Source organism: Akanthomyces muscarius, chromosome 6 (genome assembly GCF_028009165.1).
Source record: "Akanthomyces muscarius strain Ve6 chromosome 6, whole genome shotgun sequence".
Taxonomy (NCBI): Eukaryota; Fungi; Ascomycota; class Sordariomycetes; order Hypocreales; family Cordycipitaceae; genus Akanthomyces; species Akanthomyces muscarius.
Genome location: NC_079246.1, coordinates 2,358,469 through 2,379,308, shown reverse-complemented (window position 1 = coordinate 2,379,308; position 20,840 = coordinate 2,358,469). Strand labels below are relative to the sequence as shown.

The following is a 20,840-nucleotide window of genomic DNA, read 5'->3' as shown; positions in this document are numbered from 1 at the left end:
TCGTCCCGGTCCTTGAATGATTATCCGTCGACGAGTTCAATGTACGTACAATCTATTAGAGTGGCTGCACTAGCTTGTGGCTGATGAAGGAAGACGCCACTGTCGTGAATTAGAGAGTAGCTCCTCATTTCTTCCACGTCGCGTACCCATATTTTCCTCGTGATGTTTCTTCTTGCTTCTTTTATCATGGCCCGGATTCATGTAGTTTTCCCATTTTTTTCTCTTTATTTTCCTGTCATTCACAATAACCAACTGCTTAGCTACTGGGCGGCCTCTTTTTTGGTGCCATCCTCCTGGGTGGTGGCGTGTGCTAGGCTCGGCTCGGGTACCGCATGCCGGGTACAGTGCCAGTGCCGTACTGTACTGACAGTCTGACGCAGCCAACGTGAAAGCTTTCCAGCTTCCGCCACGCTATCCACCCCCGCACGATTCGCCGCATTGCGAGTCCTGATAGCTGCCTGGGAGGGGCGACTGAGAAAAACCGCCCCGTTGCGCTTGTCATCGAGTACATGCATACGAATCCTCTCTGCGTTTTCGTCTGGCCACCTGAAGATATCATGGCTGCCTTGGAGGAAAAGGAAATCCGTCTCTTCCGGGAATCCGTAACCCGGGACGGAGTGTGTGTACGTGTGATGGGATGGGTTGTCGTTGGATGCTTCAGGTGGCGCGGCACGCATCACTGTCTCTGCCTGCTGCAATCGGCCTGATTAGGATTCGGCCCACAGCTGGAGCTGGCCTGGAACAAGACCAGGGTCCAGATTGGCGGGCGGGCGAGACAGACAAACAGCGCCGCCAGGCTCCCCATCTTTAGCGTAAACTTGCACTGTGAGGACACGCAATCCCACTGGGCGCGGGCCATTGACACCACTGACACCACTGACACCACCTACTGGCAAGCCACCAATAATTCGCTGTAACACAGCACAGTACAGCACTGCTTGCAGGCTTCAGGCTCTGAAGTGTCTTTTAGACCCTGGCCCATCCGCTTGCTGTAGGTCATCCTTTCTCCTCTTTTTCCGCCTCCGCCTTTCCCCCAAAGTCGTCTCTCCCCTCTCCATCATCCTCTTTCCATCACCGCTTGTTGCTTCATCCATCCAAATATTCCTCGGCAGCATCGAGGAACTGCTCGAGTCCCCAGCATCAACCCCTCGTCGTCCCCGACAAACATCGCCCTCTTTACCAGTCCTCCCGTACTTTGTGGCGCGGGAGTTTCACCACGTCAGTCGCTGACGCACGCTATCTACCTACACATTTCCTGCATTCGTCTTAGTTGTAAGTCGGCCCGCTTCACTGCAGCCTGGTCGACGGCCACCCGCCTCGCTCGCCTGCACCACCATCTCTTCATCTCTGCACCACGAACTAACTTCGCCGTCAGAAGATATTGTGTCAGCAACATGTCGGCTGCTCACACTGGTCCCGAGGCCATGGTCACCGTCAAGGTGACCTATGATGGCACCACCCGCCGCGTCAAGATGCCTCTACGTGAGATGGTTCCCAGGGTTCTTGAGGAGCACGTACGTTTGCCTCCCTGACTATCATGCTGCTGGCCGCTCTGTGCCGCGTGCACTTCTCTCCCCACGAATCATGCCGTACTGTGGCCAGCAGCTTCACTCACGGTTCTCTGTGCTAACACCGCTAGATCCGAACCTTTTTGCACATTCCCGCCGACCGTAAGGCCATGGTCGAGAGGTACTCCGACTCAGCCGCGTCCTTTGTCCTCCTCGATTCCTCCAACATGCCTGTATACAAGCAGCTTTACCGCGCTGCCAAGGCTAAATCCAAGCTCAAGCTTCGCGTGACATTGGTTGAGGAACCCAAGGCCGCTCCCAAGCCGGTTTCCATCGAGCACGTCGAGGACGTCACAGAACCCGCTCCTGCTATCCAGCCCGAGCCCCAGCAGTCTGCCTCGCATTCTCAAATCAGTCTGCCTCTGCGCAGCTCCGGTTCCAGTATGGCCAAGCAGTACGACCCGACGCTGCTTGCCAAGGCCGCCAACATGGTTGCTGAACGTGAGGAACTCCGCAAAGACTTCGAGAGCCGTCTCAGCTGCCTCATGAGCCGCCAGTCTCTTAACCCCAGCGCCCAGGATGCTTCCTCTGCGCCCCAGGACCAGCCCACAACCGCTGTCTACGCCGTTTGCTGCAACATCTGTTGCAAGAGCATTCCCGGTGCCCACTACCACTGCTCCACATGCGACGATGGCGACTTCGACCTATGCCAGTCTTGCATTGATCAGGGCATTACCTGCAAAAGCGACAACCACTGGCTGATCAAGCGTACCATTGTTGACGGTACCATTGTCAAGAGCAGCACTGAGAAAATTTCTCCCAAGCCAAAGCCCAAGGCTATCAAGGAGGAGCCCAAGATTGCACCCGTCTCATACCCCAACTGCATTCTTCCTCTTCCAGCGTTCTCGCCTCCACGTCCAGTCGTTCAGGCAACTCCTGCTTGGGCGTCTTTCTCACCTGTGCGCACCTGTAATACTTGTCTTCATGGTATGTATATTCCGCTGCGTGTGCACTACCTGCATTGTACGGCTAACATGTTCTAGAACTTCCCGAAGCCCAGTTTCTCCACTGCCAGAAGTGCGATGACTTTGACCTTTGCCAGCCCTGCTTCTCGGCAAACTCCCATGGTCACCACCCCATGCATAGCTTTGCTCCGGCCGTTCCAGGCACTGTGATGCCTGACCATATTAGCATCAAAATGGCTCCCGGCCGAAACCGCATGCACATGGCCATCTGCGACGGCTGCGACGAGAACATCGCTGGTGTCCGCCACAAATGTCTTGACTGCCCTGACTGGGACTACTGCAGCGAGTGCGTTCTGAATGCTCACTTCATTCACCCCAACCACCGCTTCGCTCCGCTGTACGAGCCTCTCCGCCAGACTCACTCTTGCGGGACCGTAGAGCCCATGCATAGCGGCATTTGCTGCGACGGTCCCCTTTGCAACTCTTCACGAGCCTGGCCGGCCTATATCAAGGGTACGCGCTACAAGTGTGCCGTCTGCCCTGACCTCGACTTTTGTGCAAACTGCGAGGCCAGCCCCGCCAATGAACACAATAAGACGCACCCCCTCATCAAGTTCAAGACTCCCGTCCGCCACGTCAGTGTCACGACTACTGGTGAGCACCAGGACGGCAGACAGCTGGACGTCATGGGTGATCGAATTGAGCCTCCCGCCTGGGCTTCCCCTGCTCCTTCTGGCACCAACTCTGTCAATGCCGTGCAGACCGTTGTTGACGTGAAGCCCGAGGAGCCCGAGGAGCCCTGGGAGACTCCCGCCAAGCCCGAAGTGAAGCAGGAAGAGCCTCTTGTTCAGCTCAAGGATGTTCCCCAGGCTAAGGAGGAGAGCCACAAGGTCGTCGAGGAGGAGCAGCTCAAGGCTCGCTTCATTCGTGAGAGCGTTTCTGATGGCACTACCTTTGGTCTCAACCACGTCTTTGAGCAGACCTGGACGCTCCGCAACGAGGGAACCGTCCCTTGGCCTGCTGGCTGCGTCGTCAAGTTCTCCGGTGGCGACTACATGGGTCATGTCGACTCTACCCACCCCACTGGCATCTCCGACCTTGTATCGGCCACGCAGTCAACCGTCTGCTACTCTCAGCTTGCTCCTGGCCAGGAGTTCCAGTTTACCGTGCTCTTGCGCACCCCTGGCCGTTCTGGCAAGTTCATCTCGTACTGGCGTCTCTGTACCGAGGATGGCTACCGATTCGGCGAGCGCTTGTGGTGTGAGGTTCAGGCTCGATCGGTCAAGGCCGCTCCTCCCGCCCCCGTTTTTGAAGAGGAGGAGCAGGGGCAGGAGCAGGAGCCTGAGAAGGCTGAGGAGTCTCAAGCCAGCAGCATCATGATCTTCCCCAAGCTGGAGACAGAGTCTCCCAACTCCAGCGTGCACCAAGAGATCAAGCATGCACCCGCTTCTCCAATTGTCTCGTCGCTTCCCAGCCCCGTTGCTACCCCGATCTCAAAGACTTACGAGGAGTGGGACGGCTCTGATGATGGCTTCATGACTGACGAGGAGTACGACATTCTCGACGCTTCGGATGAGGAGTATCTTGAGGAGCAGAACAGAAAGATGACGAAGGAGTAGGACGTAACAAGTCTCAGCTCAAGACGGAATTCTACTGGTGTTTAGGAAATTGGGCATTCTATTTGTAATTTTGAGTCGTGGACGACACACGGCGCCACTCAGCGCCCTTGTACTTTTTTGTTTTAGGGAATCTCTTTTGTTTGTTTTTGCACATATTTCTCTCGAGGTCCTGATGAATGCAGCCGCCTGGATTGCGCCGGTTGGCTGTGGGACGCCATTCTTTTGCTATCTACACTAGGGTTAGGAAACAAATTGACACACGATATGAATTCTACGTTACGTTTGCAAATGGCGCGCGGTAGTGAAGATGCACCACGATGTGTGGGTGAGCCGGCGCAGCACATCACATTGTATCTACGCGCCCATGACACGCGTTGCAGAGTAGCGGCTCTATTTCTGCGGCCTCCACTACCAATTTTTGATTTTATATGAGCTCACCATTGCCTGTTCGTAAATCGCAGCTTTTCTACCAATGCTACCCTGTACATCACTCGGGCGCTGCGTGCGGACGCAGTTTCTGCCTGAGGCCACCAACCAGGCAAAGAGGTGGGTCCCGCCGGGCCGACAATCCATTGGCTGCAGCGTCACTCGCCAGCGGCCTGCCACTGGCTCACAGCTCCTCGCCGGGGCCCTCAGTTGCCGCTCACTTTCACCAGTGCAAGCTAAAAGGCGGACCCCCCGTGCTGTGGCTTTTTTTTTCTCACCACCCAAGCCTTGCTGTGAACGGCTCCGTGTGCACCTCCCACAACACGACACCAAAGCCAGGCCCAACCCATCCTTGTGCGCCGGTGTTTCTTCATCCACCAGGGCCGTCCCATCCTCATGCATCGACTCCTGTAGCACAAACATCAAACTGCTGCATCAACGGGACGGTTTTCTTCATTCTGATCGTCTGTGTCGCCCGTGGCAACCCGACAGGCACCCCTTAGGAACACTGCAGTCTGGGGAAACTTTTCAGCACGGTGGTGGCCTCGAGACGCGACGACTAACCTTTGCATCTGTGCAACGCGAACATTTCCCTTGACGCTGGTTTTCTGCTTTTGCATCATCTCGCGTCGCATTTCATTATTCGTTGCCAAGAGACTGATAGGCTGCTTCGCATTCGCCACGCGCGCTCCGACTCGAATCCTGCACAATGGTCACCTTTGCCTTGCCTGGCGATGGCGACGCCGCGCCAGCCACAAATGGCACGCCGCGAGCCCGTCCACCGCTGCCGTTTGCGAAACGCGCCTATGGCGCTTCGCCGTTCGCCAATGGACCGTCAAAGCATCTCGGCACTCCCCAGTCTGCGCCGTCGCGCAGGTTCTTTTCCAATCGAAACGATACGCCGTCCAACCCTCTTCACACGAGCTCCATCTCGACAGGTCGAAACATTTTTCAGGCCTCGGCCCTGTCGGAGGCGCCGCCCTCCGGCCTCTTCTCGCCGAACTTGCCGCAGAGCACGATGAAAAAAGTCTTTGCCCCCGGCGCGACCCCCGAGCCATCGCGAGTCTACAGAGAATCCACAGCCAGTGCTGCGCCGCGCGGAATGGCCGCCAAGACGTCAGACAAGGACCTCTTCCCCATGCGTATCTCGTCGCCACCGCGGGAGCTTACCGGCGAGCTCCTTGCCAACAAGGTTCCCAAGGAATGGAACTCAAAGGGTTCCATCTATGCCGACCAGTTCCTTGCCCACCTTTGCCCTCCTGATCTTGACGAAGAGCAGCGCAGGCAGTTCTTCTGCATTCTCGATCTCCGCCGTCTGAAATATGCCGCCAATGAGATTTTCGCGCGAAAGGACTGGAAGCTGAATGTTGTTAACTTTGCCAAAGAATTTGAGAAGAGTAGGAGCATCATCCTGCTGCGATACGGCCTCTACGAATTTCAAAACGTCAAGCCCTCGAAAGAGGTCCTCAAGAGATGGCGCCGCGAGCACGGCCTCCCCGAGCCAGAGGAGGAGGAAGTGGAAGTCCCAGTTGCGACTCCTACCAAGTCCGCCCCATCCAAGAAGCGCAAGGCCGATGAGGATCTGACCAAAGACATGGCGAGCAGCAATGCCAGCAGCTTCGGCAAACGTCAAACCACCGACAAGGTTGGCCAAGAAGCGCCACCCCCCATTGCTACGCCTCAGCCCGCTGGCAAGAATAAGCGCAAAGCCTCTGCTGGCGAGGAGGACCAGCCCCTCAAGCGATCCACGCCCTCTGCGACCAAGGCTCTTTTCGAGAAGATTGCCAACAAGCCTGCCGAGGCTCCTGCCCCCAAGCCGAACCCGTTTGCTCCCAAGTCTGCCGCTGGTGGCTTGGCTCGCTCCGTCTTCACCAACATCAAGGCTGCCGCTGGACAAGCTCCCGCTGCTGCTGCTCCTGCAGGAGGCGGCAACATCTTCGGGTATTTGTCTGATGCTAGCTCTGCCAAAAATAGCGGAGCTGATGCTGATGCTGAGAGCGACGCTGATTCTGAGGAGGATGAAAGTCCGGATGCAGAGCAGAGCGAGGAACCCAGTGCTGATGCCAGTGCAGTTGAGGAAACAGCTGGTGACTCCACTCGTGAGAGCACCCCAGCCCGCAGCCTGTTCGACCGTGTAACCAAGGGCAACAATGGTGAACCCGTCCGTGCTGCTGAACCTAGCCAGTCGCCTGGCGAGACTCCCGCGCCTGCGGACAAGACCTGGAACCCCAGCACCACGCCTTTGAAATTCGCCCCGTCAGCCTCGCAGAGCAGCAACCTTTTCGGCGGCTCGCAGGCCCCCAACACGTCTGGTCTTTTTGGCGCAAAGCCTGCGGCTCCAGCGATGTCCGGCCTATTTGGTGCTCCCAAACCAGCAGAGTCTACTGAAGAGGCTGCCGCCCCTGCTTCTGGCGCCAGCAATATTTTTGCTCCCAAAAGCACCGCTCCATCTAACCTCTTCGGTGCCAAGCCAGCCACTGCTGAAAAGCCTGCTGCTTCCACTGCCCCTGTTGCGGACTCTAGCAAAGACGGAGGCGAGTCTGACAAGGAGAACGACTCCCAGCCCTCTAAGAAGCCGGCGTTCGAATTTAAGCCTTCCGGCTCGACTGCATCGACGGGACTGTTTGGTGCCAAACCTAGTGCGACGACTCCTGATGCAGCTACTGAACCCACTAAACCCGCTTCAAATCTGTTTGGTGCGGCTGCTGCTAAGCCTACGGCCTCGAATATGTTCGGCGGCTCGGACAAGTCTAAAGAGCCTACACCGGTGATGCAGTCGTCGACGCTCTTTGGCGCCAAGCCGACCGAGCCGGCTAAACCTGCTTCCACAGAGTCTTCAGCACCAACGATCGCTGCACCACAATTTGGCGCTCCGAGCTCCAAAACTACTACGAATCTGTTTGGTAGCGCTTCTGCTGCCCCCTCTAAGCCACTGTTTGGCGCTACTGCTCCCACGACTGACGCGAAGACTGACGCACCGGCTGCCACTGCTCCCGCCCCTGCCGCATCCATGTTCAGCTTTGGCGGCAACTCGAACTCTTCCACTGCGCAGCCCACATCTGCAAAGCCTCTTTTCGCACCTAAGTCGCCCGAGGCCAATGCCAACTCTGCTGCCCTGTTTGGCAGCCCGATGAAGCAAGACGAGCAGTCTCCTGCGAAGAAGGCGTTGACTGGCGGAACCTCATCTGCACCTGGCTCCTTCACCTTTGGCGCCGCATCCAGCGTACCGAGCGCACCCTCTGTAAACTTGTTCGGTGCCGCGGCCAACAGCAGCACATCGGTTTCGTTTGGAGCTACGCCTTCCACAAACAATGGTCCGAGCGGCTTCGGATTCAACTTCTCCGCTGGTGGCGCAGGCAGTGCTGGCGACAGCAGCGCCACTACTAGCTTCAACAACCCATTTTCCGGCAATGCTGTTGGCAGCAGCCAACCTGCCAACCCCTCGAGCGGCGGCATGTTTAGCTTCGGTGGTGGCGCCACAGCGCCAGCGTCAGGATCATCGACACCCTTTCAATTTGGCGGTCCGGGAGGCGCCCCTGCTCCTAATGGAGGAGGATCTACGTTTGGAGGCAGCAACCAGGTTTCTGGCAGCTCCACGCCGCTGTTTGGCGGCGCGTCTGCGGGCGGTGCTCCAGGCTTGAACTTCACTGCTGCCCCTCCCGCTCAGCCGCAGGGTGGTAGCAACATGTTTGGCTCGAGCCAGGCCGCACCGTCCTTCAGTGCCAGTCTGCAGCCTCCAATCGGTGGATCCTCTACCACCGGGACCAGTAAGTCCTCATTTGCGCACCGGAAAATCGCCCCGCTAAAGCGTCGGCTGTAGACTCGCCGTTGAATATTGCAGGGGGCTCGAGCTTGGCGACGACGCCAGCCGCGGGCACTCCGGAACCCGGAGTGCAAGCTGAAGCAAGCAAGGACGGAAACGACGAAGAAGGAGAGAAACACGAACAGATTAACCTTACGGAAGGCGCCGAATCTGAGGAGGAGACTGTCTATGAAGTACGGGCCAAGGTACTCGCGTGGGTATCACCTGAAGACCAATCTGATGGCGATGACAAGCCCAAGTCCAAAAGCCCGTGGTCGACAAAGGGAATCGGACCGTTGCGTGTGCTGAAACACAAGGAGACAAATGCGGTGCGTCTACTGCTGCGAGCGGAGCCAAGAGGCAATGTTGCCCTCAATAAGGCACTACTGCCTGATATCAAATACGCACCAAACGAGAAGTACGTGCGCCTGGCCACAGCTAACGATGCCGGCGACGGACTGGAGACATGGATGTTGCAAGTTAAGACCAAAGAGATTGCTCAGGCGTTGGCAGAGGCTTTGGAGGAGAACAAGGTGCATAATAAGAAGGACGAGTAAAGTAATACTGGTGTCGGAATCGGGTTTTGTTTCGGCCTACGGGCCTGGAAATAGCATTTTAGACGGCTAGGGTCTACAGCCGCAAGGAGAACAAAAAGGTATAGTACTTCTTTTTATTACTGGTTAGCATCAACGGCGTTTTCAAAGCATCGAAGGCTTTTTTACTTGTTATATTACTGGGCAATCTGTCAAATGAGGGAGGCCGTTTTAGCCGTTCTGTTTATATGTATCAATGCCCACAAAAGGGAAATATACGCGTTTGCTTTTGATATGAATAATTATGAGCTTTTCTGTCGACTGTGATAATTTGTAGAATGTAGTGTCGGCATGTCGTTGCAAGCTTGTGTCTCGAGGTGGTGGAGAGGGGCTGCCGGTTTCCACCCGGAAGTGTGCTCAGAGTTTCGCGGGGCAAGCTTGGTGCGCGTCGCGTTTCCCAAACCCGCAACGATTGTGAGCTCAACAGCGACCCAATCGACGACCTTTGCAGCAGCCGGACAAAATGCCACGGTACGGATGCGACAAAGCCTATACATGGATATTGCGGCATCTACTTACTGGTCCTTGATTTACAGGGAGATTATCACGATCCAGGCTGGACAGTGCGGCAACAGCAGTCAGTTTTGGACCCCTCGCGACAGCGCAGAATGGCGGAGGATGCAACAGTGAATGAAGGGGATAGTCATGTGCTAACTTCTGGACGACGATAGTTGGAAGTCAGTTCTGGCAGCAGCTCTGCCAAGAACACGGCATCAGCCAAGACGGCAACCTCGAGGACTTTGCGACCGAGGGCGGCGACCGCAAGGACGTGTTTTACTACCAGAGCGACGACACGCGATATATCCCGCGCGCGATCCTGATTGATCTAGAACCAAGGGTACGCTAACAGTCCAGTGCAGGGCGCCGACTTGGCCTGGAGCTGCGGCGTGGAGAGGAAACAGAGGGCCAGAGGCTAACTTGTGCTCGACAGGTCATCAACGGCATCCAGACGGGCCCTTACAAGAACATCTACAACCCCGAAAACTTTTACATTGGCAAGAATGGCATGGGCGCGGCCAACAACTGGGGAGACGGCTACCAAAGCGGCGAGGAGGTCTATGAGGAGATAGTAGAAATGATAGACCGCGAAGCGGACGGCAGCGACTCTCTGGAGGTAGGCCCTCTGCTTTCCCGTCGCTCTGCATCATGACTGCGCGAAATGCTGACTGCCACAGGGCTTCATGATGCTGCACTCGATTGCGGGCGGCACGGGCTCCGGCCTCGGCTCGTTTCTGCTCGAGCGGCTCAACGACCAGTTTCCGAAGAAGATTATCCAGACGTACTCCGTGTTCCCGGACACGACCAACGCGGGCGACGTGGTAGTGCACCCGTACAACAGCATCCTGTCCATGCGCCGCCTGACGCAGAATGCCGACTCGGTCGTGGTGCTCGACAATGGTGCGCTGTCGCGCATCTCGGCCGACCGACTGCACGTCGAGAAGCCGTCTTTCCAACAAACCAACCAGCTTGTACGTTTCCCGTGTTTTTTTTTGTGCAACTCGTGATAAAATCTCTAACATTCTTTTGGCTAGGTATCAACCGTCATGTCGGCGAGCACAACCACGCTCCGCTACCCGGGGTACATGCACAACGACCTCGTCAGCATCCTCGCATCGCTCATCCCGACGCCGCGCTGCCACTTCCTCATGACGGCGTACACACCATTCACCGGGGACCAGGTGGAGCAGGCCAAGACGGTGCGCAAGACGACGGTGCTGGACGTGATGCGCCGGCTGCTGCAGCCCAAGAACCGCATGGTGTCGACGGTGCCGGCCAAGAAGAGCTGCTACATTTCCATCCTGAACGTGATCCAGGGTGAGGTCGACCCGACCGACGTGCACAAGAGCCTGCTGCGCATCCGCGAGCGCAAGCTGGCGACGTTCATCCCGTGGGGTCCCGCGAGCATCCAGGTGGCGCTGACCAAGAGGAGTCCGTACACGCCCATGAGCCACCGGGTGAGCGGCCTGATGCTGGCAAATCATACATCTATCGCTACCGTAAGTATCTTCTTTGTGTGCGCCTATATTGCCTCATCTGCACAGACACTAATTTTTGTGTTCTCAACAGCTCTTCAAACGCATCGTAAAACAGTACGACGGCATGCGCAAGCGCAATGCCTTCATGGAGGGGTACAAGAAGACGGCGCCGTTTTCCGAGAATCTAAACGAGTTTGACGAGGCGCGCGAAGTGGTGGGTGACTTGATTGCCGAGTATGAAGCGGCGGAGAATGAAGACTATTTGAAGGGAGACACGGCAGAGCCGGCGAGTGCGGATAACGACCGACGAATGACCTAGGCTGGATTTTTTATTTAGGCGCGCGTTTCTGAGATTTGGACTTGCTTTATCATGTGGCTACGAATCGGCACCCAATTGCGAGACAATGGGATAGCCTGTTGGCGTTTCTTCTTTTGAAAGCTTTTTTTATGAATGGCATATGGATGACCTTGAGCAAATTGAAAGAACTTTTTAACCTTGACGCGAGAGAATGGACAGAAGAATATGGATGGGGTCCTGATGATGCAACGAGTGATACTGCGGGAGAAGTACATTGGTGTGTGAAACACACACAGGCATGCGATCGATCATAGCAATGCCACCACTTCATTACCTACCTTACCTACCTGGCTGGCATGAAACACCACGAGCACTTAGGCGGCTCGAGGCCCGGACTGTCGGATACCGCATCGAGACGCAATGCAGTGGGGGCAGAGACAATAGCTGATGAAGTCGGCAAAAGGGTACAGCACCGCAGCCAGACATGTCAGAGGAGGCAGGTCTTAGCCGCTTTCAAACCGAGGACGTCCTCCATCACAATTCTCTTGAAATTTCCTATTCTGGGCAATAGCCTTCACAGACGTCGTTCCGCGGGCTCCCGTCTTGCGATGTGTGCCCCGCCAAGTGACGACGGCCCCAAAAAAAAAATCATAGCTGCGACTCAATTTTTTTGTCAAGTTACCCCGCCAAACTATCATTGGGCATCTGTACACACGCCTCTGCATGAGGAAAACTTTTGCAGCTCGACTCTGGACGCGCCATTTCTCGTTTTTCTTTCCTTCATCAACACGTTTTACCTCTTCTTCCTCTTCATATTCGCATTGGTCCTTTCCGGCCCCCATACACACATACAAGATGTCTGAAATTACTCACCCTACCATCAAGGGTACGTTTCCCCCCTTCTGTTTACACACACTAAAGAGGAAAAATTGAGCTGCCCCGCTGTTGCTGCTGCCCCTCCTCGCTGATGACGAAGGAGGAGGAGTGAAGCTATCGCAAAGGGGGAGATTGGGAAGGAAGAAAGCTTTGAATTGCATGTCCCATGCTGACATTCCCCCAGATGGCTGGTTCCGCGAAATCTCCAACATGTGGCCCGGCCAGGCCATGACCCTCAAGGTCGAGAAGGTGCTGCACCACGAAAAGTCCAAGTACCAGGACGTGCTCGTCTTCAAGTCGACCGACTACGGCCACGTCCTCGTCCTCGACAACGTCATCCAGTGCACCGAGCGCGACGAGTTCTCCTACCAGGAGATGATCACCCACCTCGCCATGAACTCGCACCCCAACCCCAAGAAGGTGCTCGTCATTGGCGGCGGCGACGGCGGCGTCCTGCGCGAGGTCGTCAAGCACGACTGCGTCGAGGAGGCCATTCTCTGCGACATTGACGAGGTATATTTGCCTTTTCCCATACAGTGGCTTAGGTAGCCGCACAGCAGCTGACACAGGATATCAAACTTTAGGCCGTCCCCCGTGTCTCCAAGGAGTTCCTCCCCGAGATGGCCGCTGGCCTCACTCACGCCAAGAGCACCGTCCACATCGGCGACGGCTTCAAGTTCCTCAACGACTACAAGAACAGCTTCGACGTCATCATCACCGACTCCTCCGACCCCGAGGGCCCCGCCGAGAGCCTCTTCCAGAAGCCCTACTTCCAGCTCCTCCACGACGCCCTCCGCGAGGGCGGCGTCATCACTACCCAAGGTTGTATGTCTCATTTTTATCAGCGGAAAGGTTTGGCGGCGCGCGTCTTGATGATGGGCCACGGTTGAGGACAGTCACGAGCAGGCATGGCCTTTCCGACTCTAGGAAGCGTGTCTCTCGTCAGCTGCCCTCCCCTGCTCCTAGAGTCGTCCGCCCAAAAAGCGAGTGCTTTGGCTTTTCCAAGGCCCCCCAAATTGCCATCGCGTAGTTCCGTTCGTCATGGCAAGGGCCTTTTTGCTGCGGCTTTATAAGAAGCTGCTTCTTTCTTTATAAATTACCATTGCTCCCCATCGACCGACGCTAACTTTTTCTTCGCTGCAGCTGAGAACCAGTGGCTTCACCTCGCCCTCATCACCAAGCTCAAGCAGGACTGCAAGGAGATCTTCCCCGTCGTCGAGTACGCCTACACCACCATCCCCACCTACCCCTCGGGCCAGATTGGCTTCATGGTCTGCTCCAAGGACGCCAACCGCGACGTCAAGGTGCCCGTCCGCTCCTGGACCGCTGCCGAGGAGGACGCCAAGTGCCGCTACTACAACGCCGAGATTCACAAGGCCAGCTTTGTCCTGCCCAACTTTGCCAAGAAGGCCCTGCAATAGATGCTGCCTGCTTGGTAACGGGGTAGTGAGCCGGAGAAAAATATACCATCAGAAAGGATATAAATGTTTAGTTTATGGACCATATAATCAGAGGCAATACATGAAAGATTGAACCTCAACCATTTCCCACTCGCATTTTGACTTGAATAAAATTACAGTGACGCAACCCCAGCTTTTATGTACCAGCTACTTTGGGCATATTGTATTCTTTTCTTACTGCTTCCCCTGGGCTACATCTGGATACACATCGAAGCGCCTCTGCGTACGCAGCGGGATATTTCGCCGCGCCTCCTCAATCTCGTCGCTCACCAGCTCGGCGCTCACGACCGTCTCGCGCTCGTCGGCCGCGGCCATCACCTTGGCCATGGGGCTCACCACCATGCTATGGCCCCAGGCGTGGTAGCTCGCGTCCATGTTGCGCGCGGGGCTGCACATGGCCACGTACAGCTGGTTGTCCACGGCGCGCGCGCGCGCCAGCAGCTCCCAGTGCAGCGCGCCCGTCGTCAGGTTGAACGCGCCCGGGTAGATGAGCGCAAAGGCGCCCCTGCGCGCCGCCACGGTCGCGAGCTCCGGGAAGCGCACGTCGTAGCAGATGGCGACGGCAATGGTGCCGTACTCGGGCAGGTCGACGAGGGTGATGTCGTCGCCCGCGGTGAGGACCTCGGATTCCTTGAACGTGATCTTGCCGGGAATGTCAATGTCAAAGAGGTGCACCTTGCGGTGCGTGGCGAGCAGCGCGCCGTCGGGCCCAAAGGTGAGGGATGTGTTGTAGTGCTTGCCCGTCGCGGGGTTGAGCTCCGGGATGGAGCCGCCGACGAGGTAGACGCCGTTGTCGCGGGCCATGGCGGACAGCGCGTGGTAGGAGGGCGCCTGCTCGGCGGAAGGCGGGGACGGCTGCAGGACCTCGGCGTAGGTCGGGAAGAAGCTGGTGCCGTAGGGCGAGTTGAAGCACTCGGGCAGGACGACAATCTTGGCGCCGGTGGATGCCGCGCTGGCGACCTGCGACGCGGCGTGCGCGAGGTTGGCGGCCTTGTCGGCGCCGGAGGCGAGCTGGATGCAGGCAATGGTGACGCGAGGCATCTTGAGCACCGGGCTCGGCGTGTATGAAGCGGCCATCCTGCGGCGGGAGGATGAGAAGCAGGACCTGGGATGGGTGAGGTGTTGCCGATGAGCGAAAGGCGCGGGGCTGCGTTGGGCCGTCCGTCGGCTGCGGGAGAGGAAGAAGCTGGGCTTGGAGGTGATGAAGCGCAGGACGGGTCTGCTCATGCTAGAAAAGCCCCTGCTGAGATGAGATGAGATGTAGACGGGTGTTGAAGAGGGCGCGGGGAGAGATCTTTGTGGAGAGAGAGAGTTACCTGGGCGGAGGTTGAATGCCGGGTGCGGGGCGGCGCTGGGCGGCGATGCGTCGGCGAGTTGTCGGCAGTGGACGGACAGCGGGTAGGTTCGGTGAGGGTGGCTTCTTTTTTTTTTTCCCATGGGTAGGTAGTTCAGTTGGTTTAAATTAGTATGCCAGTTTTTCTCGTCATTCTGTCGATGCGCATCGCAACGCGTTCTGACAGAAGCCATGCAGCCACTGCCGATAGCCGGCGTAGTCAGTGTTGGGAAGCCGAAAGCGTGGCAAAATGTGCCGCCGCATGCAGGCGATTTAACATGTAAAACCATGGGGACACGATAGCAATATCATTGTTTACACATACTGCTGGCACATCAACATGGCCTGGGAAGCCGGAACGGTGGTGAGAACACAAAGTCATCGGGCGATGCCACGAGTAAGCGACCATAGAGCGCCAAGAGTTATACTGAAGCGGATCAGATAAGCACTCTTCCAATTGCCCGCGCCATAACGCTACAGACAGTTTTGGTGTCTTCATGGACAAAGCTACTGAATGACAGCGGCGCAGCCGCACAAGTGAGTAGCCCCGACTGATTCCCGCCGGGTCCGTTTTCTCTCTCTGGCGCTTTCATCCGGTCTACTGCTGCAATTCTTCCACGTTGAACCCTTCTTTTTCTTACCGCTTCTCGAGTAAATGTACAACGCAACCTTAAATTGGTGGCCCGCTGCGGTGACTCCTGAGTAACCAGCCACCAGCGAGGAGTGCCGACACGTTCCCGGACATGTCCGGCCGGTGGTGGCTCGTTGAATTGTTTAAAGCTTGACAGGAGCGCTGCGGGCAAAACAGAACTACGCACTAAAAGCACCATCCCCGAAAGGTCTTCTGTGTTTTTTCCCCCTTCCCTCTTTGCTCTTCTCATAGCATGTCGTTGCATCTGGTCTGTATCCAATAGTTCGTTCAAAGTGCTGGCATGTAATACTTGCTTCCTATTATTAAGAGATTCTCGAAGATATACCCCTTCTGAGGATGGAATGGTTCTTGGAAGAGTGAAGCGTGGAAAAACTTTAAATCAGTCGTTGCCAGAAGACATCAAACAGCCCTCTCGCTCTTTGCTCTTTCGCCACCGCCGGCAGACAGACTTTTCGCATATAAAATTCTTAACACACATGTGCTCATTGCACAGAGAGAGAGAGAGACACGGGACGACCGACAGAGAGAAATAGACGCAAGCCGAGGACAAAAGTTTCCCTGTGTTGCCCATGTACCTGTAATATTCACCAAAGGTTCCGGTCGCGGAAGTGCCGGTCCCCGCTTCCATTCGCGACCGCAATTTGAGGTTTCACAATTCCTCGTCATCATCCTCTGAGGTTTCCCTTCTCTTTCCCTTTACTTATCTTTATTATCTTGAGTCTTGGCCGCGGCATGCACCCCAAATGTTGGGAACGTGACTGACCGTTATGGAGTAGGGCTGGTCTGCGCTTGGACGGTCCCCCCCCCCCTCTCCCCATCACACTTGCATATCCTTACTCTGAAACGAACCAGCAACGTACGCTGGATCCTATTCGTTCTTCTTTTTTGACATGTTCAAACTCTATTTGGGAAGCTGTCCAGTCCCTGGCGCCATTCTTCGACAGCCGTTTCGGCATTGTGGAATGGGGCCTAGCTACTTACCTATCCCGCCGCGGGTGCGACCCAAACAAGTGCCACCGAGGAACGGCAGCCGGCCGCCGCTGTCCTTGCAATGGCAGTGGCGAGTGTCGTACGACCACGTATCAAGTGTTTATTGGAAATTTCGTGCGAGACCGTGTAGACTTTTCTTCCGCCACCCGTGGCCAAGTCACTCTTGGCGAACTCTGTTCCATCGGAATCTCCTAGCCGAAAGAGCTGTTGAAAAAAAAAAAAACATCTGAAAGGGCTGTTACAGACTCGGAACTACAAGTTGAAATAATACGACACTCTGATTTCACAAATTTGGTACAAGCTCCGACAAATTTTGGCGACGGGGACTGCTGCGTCAACTTGATGTGTCGGACAACGTCTTTCGTGCTGTGGAAGGCCCAATCATCAGAAGAGTTTACCCTGTGATACTTGGTCCGCTGTGCTTAACTTTGAATAACAAAGTAAGCTTATGTTCCGGACGGCAACTCCAATTTCTCCTCCTTCCGTACTTGTCTGCGTATTCTTCTACTGCCAGTCGTCGTCGACCTTTTAACGGCCGCCCCCGTCTCGTCTACGACTTGACCTAACGACGATCCCTCGCGGCAAATACTGCGACGCCATGTCGAGACTTCACGAAGAATACCACGTTGGGATGCTTCTGGGCTACACCCCGGTGCCCTGCATTATGTGCAGTCTAAGAACGTAGGCCAATGATCTGCCCAGACGCTCTCGCCGCCGTTGCTGACTTTTCCTTTCGCGACAGTGCTTCCGAGTGCCGATATTGCGGAGGCGCCATGGTACGCATGGTGCCACCCGGATATACGAGCGAGCAGGCTGTGAGCCTGCGCCGATTGCGATACACAGACCTGCCAGCCTCCGTGATAGCAGGCAGCCAGAACACGCAGGGAGGCTCGTCGGGGGGGCGCCAGGGATCTGGGCAACGGGAATCAGGAAGCCAAGCGAAGCCGGGCTCTGGGTCCCAGACATGACACTGGAGTGGGAAAGATGACGAATGATGAATGATACGATAGACAGCTACCCAATGCATAGTTGCCCAATGCATACCATCAATACAACGGCGTGAAAGCTGCAACCCTGAATCAGACAACGTCCAGCGTTAAACAGCCATGCTTGGCACAGTTATACAAGAGAGCATCACATTATCTCGCAATTCTGAAAATTGGAGGCTTGCGTTGATTATTGCATGCGTCAGTGCCGTCACAAGCACCACGGTCTTGTCGCGAAGCGCAGCTAACATAATGTAGACAAGCACAGTGCTTTCGCTGACAACATGAGGAGCTAGATGGACGCGCTTAGCAGCCGAGAAACTATCTATGATGATTCAAAGCCATGTAATTATTTACAGAATTTTTGATAACTTTTTTTTGTTACTAGCCAGATGCCACTGCTTTGAGCACGCGCGCAACGCTCGTTAGCTGTCCGGGGTCGAGGTACCGCCGGCTTGCGGGGCTCCACACCAGGTTCAGATGTCATGGGAGCTTTCGCGGGCGCAAACGCTGCCTCACACAACATCACCTCGACAGCTCTGCATCTCGCAGCCAGCATCGGTATATTGCCATTCCCTCCGTCACAAGCCAGGCGTCTCGCACGTCTCTGCGGGATAGCGTGCCGGCCCAGCCACCGCCCACCATGTCGGTGATTCTCTGCACAGGTTCGTCATCGCCGTCGACGCTTTCCCGGCCCCTCTAGGCACCACCCAAGCTGACCAGTTGGCTGTGCGCCCCAGCCGGTTACGACCACACAATCAGGCAAGCTCCCCTCAACCGGCGGTCGACCCCCAAACGCCTCCCCTTTCCTTGCGATTTGCGACGACTAACACCCTCCAGATTCTGGGAGGCGCTCTCCGGCATCTGCTCCCGCACGATCCAGCACCCCGACTCGCAGGTCAACCGCCTTTGCATCTCGCCTGACAAGCGCTACCTCGCCGCGGCCGGCAACCAGTCCGTCAAGCTCTACGACATCAAGTCGACCAACCCGAGCCCGCTGCTGACCTTTGAGGGCCACACGGGTAACATCACCGGCGTCGCCTTCCACTGCGAGGGCAAGTGGATGGTGACGAGCTCCGAGGACGGCACCGTCAAAATCTGGGAGACGCGCACCGGCACCATCCAGCGCAGCTACAGCCACGGCTGCCCCGCCAACGACGTCGTCATCCACCCCAACCAGGGCGAGATCATTAGCTGCGACCGCTCCGGCTACGTCCGCGTCTGGGACCTGGCCGAGAACACCTGCGCTCACGAGCTGACGCCCGAGGCCGACGTGTCCGTGTCGAGCGTCACGGTGGCGAGCGATGGCACGCTGCTCTGCGCCGCCAACAACAGCGTAAGTGTCGCGCGCATAAACTTGCCTTTCGTTGATGTGTTATACTGACAGTCGGAGCAGGGCAACGTCTTCATTTGGAAGATTGAACAGGAATACAATGGCACCCGCATGGTGCCCGTGACGCAATTTTCAGCACACAAAGAGTACATTACCCGCATTCTGCTATCGCCCGACGTCAAGAAGCTGGCAACCTGCAGCGCGGACCACACGGCCAAGATCTGGGAGATCAAGGACAGCTCGTCCAAGCCCGGCGAGCAGCCCAAGTCGTTGCCGCTCGAGGCCACGCTCACAGGGCACCAGCGCTGGGTCTGGGACTGTGCATTTAGCGCCGACTCTGCGTATCTTGTCACTGCGTGCTCGGATCATTACGCGCGCCTCTGGGAGCTGCACAGCCAGCAGATTATCCGGCAATACAATGGGCACCACAGAGGCGCCGTGTGCGTTGCGCTGAATGACTATTCCGAGACGCGCTAAAGAAGAGGACGCTTGACTGTTTGCTTCTAGTTGGGGCGTTCTCTTTTGTGTTTTTCAGTATATGAGGGTTTGCATGGCGTCTCACTGGGTACATCAAGGCTAGGTCATTTTTCTGACTGCTGTGATTTGTTTTTCGGATATGGGTACATGTCTTACTGTTTTTTTTATAGATGTTCAACTGAAAACAATTTCTGCCACTACGCACACCCTTACTATGGTGGACCTCGGTTCTGGCAATGGATATGGAGATAGTATTTGTAGTACTGTAGTAGGCGTCGGCCAACTTTGCCATGTCAAGATCTTTTCTGAACGACAGAAACGAGGCATCAATGCATAACATTACATAATCCATGAAAAATGTGATCGAGCAAGACAGAAAGGGGAAGTTGATGGTAGTTGACTGTCCACGGTATCACGAGGCGTCTTTGGACGACGAATCCCCCTTCCTCTCTCTTACCTTGGGCAGTTCCCCGTTGTGGTGGATCCGGCAAGGACAGCCGATGCGCTGGCATTCAGCTGGCCTGGGATGTTACGAGGAACAGGAACGTTTTTAAGGAGATAACTAGGTGGCACAACCTACAAGACAGCTGCCCCAATGACCCGCGCCTACGCAGGGCTGACGGCTGCCTCCCCTGAAAGAGGCGCGGGTGCAGGGACCAATGAAGAGAGCCAGGCCGCATGTCTTGCCGTATCACTATAGCATGTCTCTTATTAGCTGGAGCCTCGGAGACGCTCTGCTCCTAAGCCTCGCCCTAGGTTGGTTGACTAGCCGTGCGGCTTGGTGCCCCCCTGCCTCGTTGCACGGCCGACAAGGCGGGGGAAGTGTGATGTCACCTTTTTCTGTCTTTGCACGCTCTACGCGACAGTTTGGTCGCCGGGCACCATGTCCATGGCCTTTCCAATCTCAGGCGAGAGTTCATTTTCGTTGCTTCTCTCATACACTAAAGCGAGCCATCTCGTCCACTGGCCATGGCAGGATACGCCTGGTCTTACAGCAAAGCATGGCCATTGGAGGGGTCGTCCGCCGAGGTACGATTGATATCCTGGTCCGTCCCGAGAGAGGAGAGACAACACAGGGTCTTACTGGGTAGCAGCATGGGGTAAACAGATTGGATGCAACACGCCCAGACCGAAAAGCGCCCTCGTCATCGGTGGCTTTCCCTTGTCCCAAATCTCGGCGTCAGCTCGTCCAGGATCTTGGGAGAAACGGAGCAGCTGCCGCCCAGCTAAAGGAGAAGGGCGTGTCCGAATCACCGGACCATGAACTGGACAGGAAGCGACGTCTGCCATTGATCATTGGCTGCAGAGGGGAGAAACACAGAGGCTGCACAGAGGAGGCTGAAAGAGGCACGAACTGTGGAAACGGGCAGGAAAATGTGGCTGTCTGGAGAACCCGCTCTGGAGGGAGCCCGGGTTAAAAATAATTGGGACTCTGGATTCAGAGAAGCTCGATCCATTCAATGATTTGCTGTCGCCCATTGGAATAGCAGTACTTTGATGAAGAAAAAGGGGCCCGAAAGGTCTGGTGGTCCGCGGCACAAGGCTT

General features: G+C 56.1%; 6 protein-coding genes across 6 annotated transcripts; 5 read left to right on the top strand and 1 right to left on the bottom strand.

Annotated features, from left to right (window-relative positions):
- Positions 1-1,394: 1,394 nt before the first annotated feature.
- LMH87_000833 (uncharacterized protein) lies at positions 1,395-4,092 on the top strand (the record flags this gene model as incomplete). The annotated part of the gene is made up of 3 exons (XM_056198807.1): positions 1,395-1,514; positions 1,640-2,495; positions 2,552-4,092. The coding sequence occupies 3 exons, from the start codon at positions 1,395-1,397 to the stop codon at positions 4,090-4,092; spliced, it is 2,517 nt and encodes an 838-aa protein (XP_056055720.1).
- Positions 4,093-5,227: 1,135 nt separating this feature from the next.
- On the top strand, positions 5,228-8,877 carry LMH87_000832 (uncharacterized protein; the record flags this gene model as incomplete). Its single annotated transcript, XM_056198806.1, has 2 exons — positions 5,228-8,285; positions 8,339-8,877. 2 exons carry the CDS (start codon positions 5,228-5,230, stop codon positions 8,875-8,877), a joined length of 3,597 nt encoding a protein of 1,198 aa, XP_056055719.1.
- A 499-nt stretch (positions 8,878-9,376) lies between these two features.
- LMH87_000831 (uncharacterized protein) lies at positions 9,377-11,208 on the top strand (the record flags this gene model as incomplete). Its single annotated transcript, XM_056198805.1, has 7 exons — positions 9,377-9,384; positions 9,450-9,490; positions 9,585-9,751; positions 9,845-10,027; positions 10,089-10,382; positions 10,446-10,910; positions 10,981-11,208. The coding sequence occupies 7 exons, from the start codon at positions 9,377-9,379 to the stop codon at positions 11,206-11,208; spliced, it is 1,386 nt and encodes a 461-aa protein (XP_056055718.1).
- A 702-nt stretch (positions 11,209-11,910) lies between these two features.
- On the top strand, positions 11,911-13,484 carry LMH87_000830 (uncharacterized protein; the record flags this gene model as incomplete). The annotated part of the gene is made up of 4 exons (XM_056198804.1): positions 11,911-12,073; positions 12,248-12,576; positions 12,648-12,885; positions 13,207-13,484. The coding sequence occupies 4 exons, from the start codon at positions 11,911-11,913 to the stop codon at positions 13,482-13,484; spliced, it is 1,008 nt and encodes a 335-aa protein (XP_056055717.1).
- A 213-nt stretch (positions 13,485-13,697) lies between these two features.
- LMH87_000829 (uncharacterized protein) lies at positions 13,698-14,750 on the bottom strand (the record flags this gene model as incomplete). Its single annotated transcript, XM_056198803.1, has 1 exon — positions 13,698-14,750. The coding sequence occupies one exon, from the start codon at positions 14,748-14,750 to the stop codon at positions 13,698-13,700; it is 1,053 nt and encodes a 350-aa protein (XP_056055716.1).
- Positions 14,751-18,127: 3,377 nt separating this feature from the next.
- On the top strand, positions 18,128-19,294 carry LMH87_000828 (uncharacterized protein; the record flags this gene model as incomplete). The annotated part of the gene is made up of 4 exons (XM_056198802.1): positions 18,128-18,149; positions 18,225-18,246; positions 18,325-18,820; positions 18,881-19,294. The coding sequence occupies 4 exons, from the start codon at positions 18,128-18,130 to the stop codon at positions 19,292-19,294; spliced, it is 954 nt and encodes a 317-aa protein (XP_056055715.1).
- Positions 19,295-20,840: the final 1,546 nt, after the last annotated feature.